Here is an 11961-nt window from a genome sequence, read left to right as displayed (position 1 = left end):
GACTCGATTTTCAGGAATCAGGACCATTATTAACTCTGTAATTAAGCTCAAGATCAAGGCATGTGGATTTGTACCAGCACAGATAGATACCCCCAAATTGGTCATGGTACGCCATTTTATTGCTTTCCCACTAGCTTATAAGCTTTCTTTCCAATTTCACAAAATGACTTAAATATCGTATGGTTTTTGTTGGGACTACCCAGTGAACATAACAATCTTTTTCTTTCTTCTTTCTCAAGTTCCCAAACACCCGATTTGAGCTACCCTCGAGACATCCCAACTCCCGATCCAAATTACTTGTATTCATTCATTCCCAATAAGAAAAATCTTACAAAAATTTAACTGTTGAATCTCGAGAGTTTTAATATTTTTATTTATTTTATTAAATTAATTAGATGAAAATTACTCGTACTTAAAGTATAGTTTGTTTTCCAAAATATTGAAATAAAAACTTCCTCCAAAATTATTATTGATAAAAACTCCAAATTAATTAACTACCAGAAAAAATTAAATTCATATTGGTACAGAATAGTTAACCTGTTTTCCAACAAAGCATTATAAAATAGTAATCATTTTCATATATAACTCTATTCCACATCCCAACAAGGAAACAAAATATATATTTAATAAATTGAGGTATTGGACTTGCAAATATTGAATGTTCGACGGGGTACGTATTATTGGAATATTTAATTAGAGTTAGGTAAAAAATCCATTATTAGGGGACAAAAATCCCGTGCTTATTGTAAACCTAACGTCATTCATAATTTAAGATACTTTGCTTCCACATGCATTTAATTTACTTCCCCAAAATATTTAATTCCTCATTTACTTCTAATACTTATCCTCCTTTTATTGGGATTCCTTCAAATAATTAAGAATAGGGACAATGACACTTTATATTTGGTGTAATTATAGATTTTTTGTGGTTAGGAAAATTACATCTAACATTTTTGAGATTTGCTTCTATCTAATAAGTTTTTCTGTTAGTCAATATTCGCCTAATTTGCTGATATTAACAAAAAAAACTCTTAATTGACTTATTACTAGCTTATTACAGATCAAATAAATCATTTTATGATTAAATTACCCTCATACGTCTTCACGCGTTAATGCGTGTAGTGAGGTATATGTTCATCGTCTGAAGGGTAGTTTAGTCCAAAAAAAAATATTTGACCCACAATAAGACAGTGATCAATCAATTTATAATAAATAGTATTTATTATTATTATTAATATCAATAAATTCAGTAAATTTCAACTAAATGAGGGACTTCTTTATTAGATAGAACAAATTTCAAGGGTGTTAAATGTAATTTTCCATTATACTAAACCTTAGAGGAGGAGAGTGTAATTATCCATTAAGAATATCATGCGTTGGATTTACAAAATATTGTATCTTATTTTAAAACTAAAACTTTAAAGTGTTTGGATAAAATAATATTCGGAATTTATAAGATATTAGTAATTGTAAATTTTGTAATTAGACCAATGACTTTTCGATATTTTATATGATATTTTGGAAAAAAAATATAAATTCAACCAAATACAACCATAAATAAAAATATGTAAACACATAATTGCATCTTTGTCTTTTTTTTTTTTTTTTTTATGTGGAAGGTTATTGTTTGTCGTAATTGAAAATTCTTTATACGAAAAAATGTTAGAATTTATTTAAATTTGTTTTTATTGGATTAAATTAGTATTAAGAATCGGGGGAGATAAGTAAAACAACAAAATAAACATACGACTTGAGACGTAAATTTTCAGGTATACTTCTTCGTTAACCTTATATTACGTGAGGGATACTTGAGTTAACATAGGGATCGTTATGCATTTAAATTAATGTATATATTATTATAACATTCAATACCTAAGATATAATTAATATTTTTAAAATTAACCAATAATTTAAAGTAAATAAAGAACAAATTACTACTGGGGTCAACCATACCACTTGAATAATCGAAGAAATTTGCAATTTCATCCCTCAAATAATAGGAATAATTTTAGCCGTAGCACTTTGAAAGCTGAACAATTACGATTGACATTTCCAATATGAATAATTATAATATTTACAGAATAAAGCCTTTTCCAACTTCTTAAAAACTAACACATTGAAAAACATTAAAAGGTGAAAAAGGAAAAAGGGGTCAATTTGCAAACTGTAGTAAATTTTTGTTATTGGTCGGAATTTTTTTATTAAAATTAAGATTGACCAAACTAAATCAATCACGAAGTAATTGTGGTATACTTTTATGTAATTAATTATTTTATTTAAATTATATATTATTATATTAAAATATATGGATGAATAATTAATTTAAATAGGATGGAATTCGATTTGAATTAAAATTTTGGTAACGTGGGCTAAAACTAGTTATGAAAAATAGAAATGTTTGTTAGTGTTGGAAAGGTTTGAATAGGTGAAATTGCAAGTAATTGAAACAAGGAAATAAACCTAACCATATAGAAGAAATAATTATTGTATTTTTGGGAAAAACAAAATCAAACAGAGTTCATTACATTAGACACCGGTTCCTTTATAGCGCGTGGACGAACAGCTTCCGCCGACAATGGGAATGCACCTCCTCTGTGTTCTACACGCTACAGTTAGGAGCGTGAGTGAGAAGCACAAGGAACAGTGTTTTCAAGACAAAGGCAAAGTACTCTACTTGGTGATATATTATCAGACTTTAAATATCAATCTTTAAGATCATCAAAAAATTGAAACAGCTAAGGAAAGAAAAACAGTCCTTCATTCAACTCTCATTCACTGTTCTCTTCTTCTCCTCACATCACATCTCTCTCTCCTTCCACCTAAATCTAACTCCCTTTCCATCAAACCCTAATCCAACACAAAATTCAGAGCAATAATCTCCAAGAATCAAAACCCAGAAATAGAAATCAGCGGTTACTTTGATCTGGTTGAGTAATTTTTGACTGGCCCATGAAGATCTGTAAAATCCCATTTACATTTCCGAAATCTTGTACCCTTTAGCATTCTTGTCAATTTGCCTTAATTTGGATACCACACTGTTTGGTTTTTCTTTCGTTTTTGTGAATTTGCGTTTGAATCTAAATGGGAGCTGAAAAGAAATGGCTCTTCACCCTGTTCTCTGGTGCTTTCATCACATTCCTCATATTCTTGTCGTTTATTTCGGGCTTCAGTTCCTCATACTACTATGCTTTTCCTCCCCACAAGGCGTTTCCTTCAACGGTTCATCACGGGCCCGATTATCCTCCGGCCTTCGCCTACTACATTTCGGGCGGGAGGGGGGATGCGAGCCGATTATTCCGCCTGTTGTTAGCGGTTTACCACCCGAGGAACAGGTATTTGCTTCATATTTCGGCTGATGGGGCCGATGAGGAGAGGTTGAGGTTAGGGGCATTAGTGAAGTCGGTACCTGCGATTCGGGCCTTTGGGAATGTGGATGTTATTGGAAAGCCCGATCCAAATACTTATATGGGGTCCACGAATCTTGCGGCTGTGCTGAGGGCTGCTGCTGTTTTGTTGAAGGTGGATAGAAGTTGGGATTGGTTTGTCACTCTGAGCGCGCTGGATTATCCCTTGATTACGCAAGATGGTATGCTGTGGATTAATTCTTTCTGATTTCTGTTTTGTCTTTATTTGTGGCTGGAATTGTTTGTAGGATGAGAGGTTTGAGTTTTGTTTTTGTTATAGTACCAATTGTGGGTTGGGAATTTCATTTATCTTCAGAAAGAAACTTATTCGTCCAGGTATTTGTGTTAAGTAGTAACAAAGTCTTGGTTGCAGTTGCTACTTACATAAAAGGGATCAACATTGAGATGGAAAGATGTAATCTTTTCTGACAGAATTTGGTTAAATGCTCATTAGCCATTGCTAGTGGATATCCTATGGCTGATTTAGGGTGAATGCTCCATCTGAAGTGATTCTGAAGTTTTGCCTGAGTAATGCCGTTGTCGCAAATCTTGATCTTTCATATCATATTCATACCTTGTTGCTCAGCATCCAATTTTGGAGAAGTGTTTTGACTTGTCCGAGATCTTTGTTGCCTCGTGTTTATCCTAGTTTATGATGAGTTGGGAGCAATTTGAACTGTGGCCAAAATTTCCATATTGGGAACCATCTCTAATTTATTTGCTTTTCAACTGGAATTCTTAAGTTACTGCAGGATGAGAAATAAGCAAATCCTATTCGGAATTTGATAAATGTGATAGATTTTATTTTTTTCACATTTCTAATCACTGATTGAATTTATGGAGAGCTTTTAAATTAAGTTGATTGAGCCCTTTCGACCGAAGGGAGGAATCTTAGTAGTTTCTCTCTTTGTAGCCATTTTGCCGATCTGTCTGTTGGTTGAAGAAGATTTGAATTTCTGTTATCTATTAAGACAAAGGGGTGCCAGGGAATAAAGATAGATCACGGCGCCTTCATAAATTTTGCTTTTCTTAAATGGATTTAGCACTTCTTCTGAAACATACAGGGGTCAACCCTTTTGTTCAGGAGCATCTAGGCATACACTTACCTGCATTCTGCATTTTATTAAATTTTAATATATTTAGTTTCAATCCTGTCCTCGGTTTACATCCCTTGTCAGTTATTCATTCAAGCAAAGATATTGAAGCAAAGTGCTGTATATGGACTACTGCTGTCTGACCCCATCGGCTACTGATGAAATATTATTGGAGATATTAGTTTCTTGATCAAAATGACATTTTACAAAATCACCACACCAGTTGCTTCAGATTCTTTTTCTTTTTTCTTTATTATAAATAGTTTCTTAGTTGGTGACATCGGGGAATCAATTTCTGATTAATTTTACGGCTATATTTTGATCCATGTAGGCATTTATTGCTTTAAGAGCCCGAAATCCTGAAAGTTGGAACGTCTAATTTATTGCACTTGGTAATTTATTTATTTATGCATTTTTACTTTTACATCCAACATAATGGATCCAACATAATGGGATCGGATCTTTTGGAGGTGGTTCTAGGATTCACAATGTTAAGCAATATAGTTGAATGTGAATTTTTTGTTGTTGTTGACCGTTAATGGTTGTGAATTCACTCATATATTTGCAATGTGTGTTGCGGGTAAGATTTCATACATATCTACTAAGAAATCGAACCTTTTGGAGTTACTGAACGATATCTTACAAATTTCTCTCTGCATGATTATCTTCCCTTTGCATGTTAACTTGGATGCTTTCAGCCTGTTAACTCTATTGAGTGTAAAAGAGAATATATTTTAACTTTGAAGGCTTTCATTGTGGAGTCTACACACACACACACACACTAGATGCACTATTTCTTGAGTTGAAGGGGGTGCCAGAAATAAGATATTCTTGAGGCCACGTAATCAATGGAAAACCGTAACAACTTAATTGATGAGTAGGTCGCATTCGGCATTATTTGAGCATGATGTTATTTTGTCATTAAATTACTAACTTGTGCTGAGTAATGCTTTTCTGTAGATGTCTGTTAAAAGGCTTTCATGTTGTCTATTAATAATTCAAATTGTGAATTATATAACTACTTATCATGTACTGATTTTCTCCTTCCAATTTGCTTTCAGACTTGTCCCATGTGTTCGCCTCAGTTAGGAGAGACCTGAACTTCATTGATCACACTAGTGATCTGGGATGGAAAGAGTAGGCAAATCCTTACCACTTATCGTCGTCAATGTGCAACAAATTTTCCAATTCTTTTATTTATTATTTCTCAAAATGTCAATCCAGGGGTCAAAGAATTCAGCCCATTGTAGTGGACCCAGGTACTTACTTGGCCAGGAGGACTCAAATCTTTCATGCAACTGAAAAGCGGCCAATGCCCGATGCTTTCAGGGTTTTCACAGGTAAGTGTTTTTACTCAATATCATAGTACCCTGGAGTCTGGACTTTCTAATGACAAATATAACTGAACTATCTATTCGCTAATGCCACGTGTTTATTTACTGTGTTCTAGGTTCTCCATGGGTTGTCTTAAGTCGGTCCTTCCTTGAATTTTGTGTGTTCGGCTGGGACAATCTTCCACGAACTCTTCTAATGTACTTCACCAATGTTGTTTTGCCACAAGAAGTCTACTTCCATTCCGTTATTTGTAATTCACCAGAGTTCAAAAACACCACTGTTAATGCGGACTTAAGATATTTTGTATGGGACGATCCCCCTAAGATGGAGCCCCATTTCCTCAACACCACAGATTACGATGAAATGGTCAAAAGTGGAGCCGTGTTTGCGAGACAGTTTGGAAAAGATGAACCAGTTCTGAACATGATAGATAGAAATATCCTCATGCGTGGTCGTAATCGTGCTACACCTGGTGCATGGTGCACGGGCCGGAAGAGCTGGTTGATGGATCCATGTTCACAGTGGGATGACGTGAATGTTGTCAAGCCAGGACCGCAGGCTAAGATGTTGGAAGAGTCCTTAAACAAAATTCTTGAAGATTGGAAATCACAGTCAAATACGTGCACATGATAATGGTTTATGGGAAGAAGAACATCTGAAACTCGTGGACATTGTCAACTGAGAACTGTTTGAGTATACATTCCGTTGGAATGCATTCTTTGGTGTTTGTGCGCTATTCTTTTGGGGGGAATTGTTCTTGTGACTCCAAGCTCGTTCTGTGTTCATACAGGGGATTGAAGTTGGAAGACACGGCACAAAACATTTCCTGATTCTTGGACCGTGTTGGGAGTCTGGCAGAAGTATTTGTTGTACAGACACCAGTTAGTCTTCCATCAATACAAGGAAGTCCTCTCCGTATGCATCTGTACACTTACAAAACCCTACTTCGTCACTTTTTCGTTTTTTTGCAGCATGTCTCATTTTATTGCCTCGTAGACTTTGATTTGCATGCGCAAAGAGCGCATTACAGCACTTGGATCCCTAGCTAAAGGCAATTTAGGACGCTGTCCACATAGAAAAGCAATTGTATCCTGAAACTGTTGTAAGATTTCATCAATCAATTTAATATAAATGGATGATTTGAGTTGGGGTCCACAAATTTCGCCATCTTCTTCCTAGTCGATCACGGACAGTTCACTTGCTTTGTACTTGAACCACACAGGTTTTGTAGTAACAATTTTTGTTACTATGCGCTGTGTCCTGAACTTTACTGCATCAAGAATTCAAGATTGTATGTTCCCAGATTAGATTGCAGATTTATTTCCTTTGCTTTCACTTACAAGATATTTTTTGAAGTGTTAGAATCAAAATCAAAAGAAATCTTGGTATTAAATGGTTGAATTAATGCTTTAAGTGGGAAGTATTTGTGATATTTCTGGTTCTTATATTTGATGTTAAGGCTATCTTTGTCATTGTTAGAGTCTCACTGTCAACCATATTTAGCCACAAATTGTTGTTCCAAGCACAAACCAACAAAATCCAAGCACTATGTTTGTTTTCATTTTTAAGTTATTTTCAGGACGAGTCAAAACATACTCAATGTTTGCCATCATTCAAAAACACCTTATCTAAGTGTTTTAAACTGTTTTAGCATAAATATATATATATATACACACATATATACATAAATATATATAAAAAAGACATGATTTAAAATGATTTGATAATGAATAGTAATTTTTGTCTCCCAAAACACAACATTAAATATACAATACTTATTTTAAATTATCTTAAAAAACAAATTCAAAGATACATACTATTTCTAACACATACTTATTTATCTTTATTTTTCTCTCTCTATCTTCACAAAATACAATAAAACATTAAGAAAATAAATACAAACATTATGAAGAAGTGCCGTTGCAATTTGTGTTCTCCCGGTTGATGGTTGTAAAAAGTGGGAAGTGATTTTTGTTAAGAACAACTCTATTCACAAAACAAATAGAGAGAAAGAAAAAGAGGAAAAATGGAAGCAAATACTTTGTGGTATTATAAATGATTAAGTTTTGGGGGAGTAATTTGTTAGTTTGCAATATCAAAAGCGATAAATTGCATTTAATTCAAAGAAAAAGTGGATCCATTACACTTTCTTGGCCATATTTTCTTCTGCACTACTAAACTTCAGTTTTCAAACATGAACCAAAGCCTAAACCGAAAGAGCCTAAATTAGGAGTTGTATGTCTTGTATCTCTGAATTTGCACTGAGGAAAACCTAAAATCCGTTTTCATATTCTGCAAAAAATTCTTTTACTTGCATATAATCCCGTCGCCATTCTCCCTCCATTACCGCTCCCGCTGAAATGGGTCTTCCAAATATCCTCAGAAATATACCAAAAGCCCTTGAAAAACCATCGGGTTCAACCCTTTATTCCACAATTTTTACCCCATTAAATCCCATCAAAAGCTACTCATCATCGCTATATCACCAAAATCTAACTGGGTTTTTTTCCACGAATCATAGACTCGAAACACGTTTCGTGCATACATCCCAGACCTGTTGCTTTCAAAGATCAAATCTTTATAATGTTCCTCCGAACACAACCACTGGCTGTAGAAGGGCCGATAATAACCAAAACCCAGATGCCAACACCAAACAAGAAGCTGAAATAATCTGCAAACTAGTATCGACGATTGGAAATTCGGGAACCCTCGATTCTGCTTTAAGTTCTGTTAATTCAAGTGAATGTTTATCCCCAAGTTTGGTTCTTGAAGTGTTAAAGAAACTCAACAATGCTGGAGTTCTGGCTCTCTCGTTTTTCCGGTGGGCTGAGAAGAGAAAAAGTTTTCAACACACTCCAGAGTGCTACAACGTTCTCATTGAATCATTAGGGAAAATAAAACAGTTCAAAATGGTTTGGTTGTTGGTGGATGAGATGAAATCAAAGGGCCTGCTTTGTAAAGATACTTTTGCCCTCGTTTCGCGGAGGTTTGCGAGGGCAAAGAGGGTGAAAGAGGCCGTAGATGCATTTGAGAGGATGGAGAAGAAGTACGGCTTGAAGCCCGAGTTGCAAGATTATAATAGGTTGCTCGATACTTTGAGCAAGTCTAGGCACGTAGAGCATGCTCAACAAGTGTTTGACAAATGGAAGAACAGAAGGTTTACACCCGACATTAAATCATACACAATACTGTTGGAAGGGTGGGGTCAAGAATGTAATTTTCTAAGGCTGAGTGAGGTTTATCGTGAAATGGGGGAGGATGGATTTCAGCCGGATGTAGTGACTTATGGGATTTTGATCAATGCTTATTGTAAAGGTAAAAGGTATGATGAAGCAGTTGGATTTTATTCGGAAATGGAAAGGAAGAATATTAAGGCGACACCTCATATATATTGTACGTTGATCAATGGCTTGGGGTCTGAGAAGAGGTTAAATGAAGCTGTCAAGTTTTTCGAGTTGTGCAAGGGTAGTAGTGATTGTGTTATTGAGGCTCCTACTTATAATGCTTTAGTGGGTGCTTATTGTTGGTCAACAAGAATGCGTGATGCTTATAGAGTAATCGACGAGATGAGGCAATGTGGAGTTGGGCCTAATGCAAGGACGTATGATATAATTCTTCATCATCTTATAAAACTTCAGAAGACAAAAGAGGCTTATTGTGTTTTCCAGAAAATGAGCGATGAGCCGGGGTGTGAGCCAACCGTCAGTACATATGAGATAATGGTGAGGATGTTCTGCAATGAGGGGCGCACGGATATGGCTTTGAGAGTCTGGGATCAGATGAAGGCCAGGGGTGTACTTCCTGGAATGCATATGTTTTCAGCTTTGATCAATGGCCTGTGCAATGATAGTAAATTAGATGAGGCATGCAAATACCTTCTAGAAATGCTAGACATGGGCATGCGGCCTCCAGATTGCATGTTTAAGCATCTGAAGCAGTTTCTTCTTAACGAGGGGAAAGAAGATATCATCATTATATTGTCTCACAAAATTGACGAATTAAGAAGAACTCCTTTAGTCGGTTAAGGGGATGCAACTGTGACGATGTTGAATATTTGTTTGCTGGAGCTATTACTCATCAAGTTTCACCTGTTGATGATACATGTCAGAAATCCACACATATTATTGAGATGGACTGATGTTCCTCGTGCATCTTTGTTTTGCTTTTCTGTGTCCGTTGGCCTAATGAGGCAAGCAAAAGGGTGCTGTCTCTATGTCTGTCTATTGCGAACAACTTGAAAAGGCAAATCGTGTCCTATTCCTCAAGAACTAAATTTCAATGCTTTCAGAGAATAAACATGGAAGTACGCGGACGCTTGTAGTAACAGCTCCATCTTGCAGCAGAAACATCAGTGTTAATCTCTTCATACCTTAATTATTCTGGATGAGGATCATACAGTGCTGGGGCTGAGTTACAATAAATTTGAAATGCTAATTCTTTACTTCTGAAAGCAAGCAGATATGGAAGATTATCGATACTGAACTGGTGAAGCAATGGGTAAAAATTCCACAGCGACTAGCTGAAAGACAGAAATTTGGAAATGTATAACAGTTCACTATGCGGCCCTGATTTGAGGAAACAATAGATTTCTTTCAAAGTCAGTAACTGCATCAAGAGAAAGCAGCCAAACGGGGATGCAACACCAGTTGGCCTACATAAGAATCGGAGAGAGAAAAGGACATATAAGCTGCAACATGAGAAGCAAAGGGAAGAAATCTTGAAATAGAGAGATGAGATGGAAAATGTAAAAGGAAATGAAAGCTTAGCTGAGAAAGAAACTGAGAGGCAAAGATTAATATCACTGTCAACATATGTAATTGCTGTAAAGTTTACTAGGTGAGGGTAAAAAATCACTGTTCATTTAAGACATGAATAACCAGTGATCCTGATTTTATTTGTATGTATATCTATGAAAGAATTATTTAATTCTAAGAGAGTGTAGTTCAACTGTTGGACATGAAAATCAATACAAGTATGTATCTGCAAAGAATTAAGTTACTGCAAACATACACAAGTAGCAGAGAGGAAAGAATTGTGCTGCAACTTACTTTCAAATAGCATTCTACACTTTCCCTGACATTCACCATCACAACATTGTATTCCTACCAAAACAAACAATAAAGCACTTGGAAAGAAAGCAAACTCGACGTCAGGGACTCTAGAAGAATTGACAATACAATGGCATTTCCAAGTTTACGAACAGTAAAACTCCAATTTCTTTCCAGAAACAAAATTCTTCAAAAAATGCATAAAGAAAATTCAAGAAATAGACAAACACCATCGTTTCCGTTACTAATTTCTTAACCTCCATGGAAACTATCAATCCGAGGAGCCAACCTTAAAATTCCTCACGTTCTGGAGCCTCAACTTTCTCTGCAGGGAAATCCTCCATTGATTCAGGATCCGGAGCCTCAACTTTCTCCACAGGGAACTCCTCTATTGATTCAGTGTCCTGATCCTCTGTATTCTCTGGCAGGGCAATCACCCCTCTTATCCCATGAATGACTAACCATTCACTCTCATACATGTCCGGAAACATTATGTCAACTCCATTCACCATCAATATCTCATCATTTTCATCCCTTGTAATCTCCAGACTAAACCCCTTGACATTATTGGAAACAACAGTCCCATTCACCATTTCTTCAATATCACTCCACCCCACTTTACACGGCACAACATGCCTCATGAATAATGAAAAGTAACTAAGAAAATCCCCAGAGAACTGCACTAACTCTTCGTCTACTGGAGCAAAAACAGTCCACTTCATGACATCCTCTGAGAACCCTCCGTGATCAAGAAATCCCATAAGCTGCAACTCAAGAAACGTGCCGACAATCGAGTAGCCTCTGGACTTCAACAGCCTGGATACGTCTTCAAACCGGGAGATTGTTTCTAACTTAAGGCATTGGAAATCGGATGTTGGTTTAGTGTTGGTCGAATTTGTGAGGTTAAGTGTGAAGTTCAAGTCGAAGAAATTGTCAATTGTGTAGACTATGACAAACCCATCATCAAAAATGGGAACGTCAGAGATCCCAACGTTATTTATGGAGAGTTTTTGGGTTACATTGGAGGTTATAGTGAGGTGTTTGGAGGGGGAGAGAGATGGGATAGTTGACGAGAAGGGG

At 36.0% G+C, this 11961-nt stretch overlaps 3 protein-coding genes across 3 annotated transcripts; 2 read left to right on the top strand and 1 right to left on the bottom strand.

The window, feature by feature from the left end:
- On the top strand, window positions 2718-6992 carry LOC105156262 (beta-glucuronosyltransferase GlcAT14A). The gene is made up of 4 exons (XM_011072341.2): window positions 2718-3586; window positions 5560-5635; window positions 5723-5838; window positions 5949-6992. The coding sequence occupies exons 1-4, from the start codon at window positions 3082-3084 to the stop codon at window positions 6461-6463; spliced, it is 1212 nt and encodes a 403-aa protein (XP_011070643.1). The 5' UTR covers window positions 2718-3081; the 3' UTR covers window positions 6464-6992.
- LOC105156261 (pentatricopeptide repeat-containing protein At1g71060, mitochondrial) lies at window positions 7913-10290 on the top strand. The gene has a single exon (XM_011072340.2). The coding sequence runs from the start codon at window positions 8194-8196 to the stop codon at window positions 9856-9858; it is 1665 nt and encodes a 554-aa protein (XP_011070642.1). The 5' UTR covers window positions 7913-8193; the 3' UTR covers window positions 9859-10290.
- LOC105156330 (putative fasciclin-like arabinogalactan protein 20) lies at window positions 10873-11960 on the bottom strand (the record flags this gene model as incomplete). The annotated part of the gene is made up of 1 exon (XM_011072426.2): window positions 10873-11960. A coding segment is annotated over one exon (789 nt), but the record flags the coding sequence as incomplete, so codon positions are not given.

This window comes from Sesamum indicum, linkage group LG2, assembly GCF_000512975.1.
Source record: "Sesamum indicum cultivar Zhongzhi No. 13 linkage group LG2, S_indicum_v1.0, whole genome shotgun sequence".
NCBI classification, from domain to species: domain Eukaryota; kingdom Viridiplantae; phylum Streptophyta; class Magnoliopsida; order Lamiales; family Pedaliaceae; genus Sesamum; species Sesamum indicum.
Note: the sequence above shows the minus strand (reverse complement) of the source record. Positions and strands in the feature narration are given on the sequence as shown.

Excerpts from the sequence above, each read along its gene's own strand:
- LOC105156262 (XM_011072341.2), top strand. The coding sequence starts at position 3,082 with ATGGGAGCTGAAAAGAAATGGCTCTTCACCCTGTTCTCTGGTGCTTTC. Across the intron at positions 3,587-5,559 it reads TCCCTTGATTACGCAAGATG|ACTTGTCCCATGTGTTCGCC; the intron begins GTATGCTGTGGA and ends ATTTGCTTTCAG. Across the intron at positions 5,636-5,722 it reads AGTGATCTGGGATGGAAAGA|GGGTCAAAGAATTCAGCCCA; the intron begins GTAGGCAAATCC and ends ATGTCAATCCAG.
- LOC105156261 (XM_011072340.2), top strand. The coding sequence starts at position 8,194 with ATGGGTCTTCCAAATATCCTCAGAAATATACCAAAAGCCCTTGAAAAA.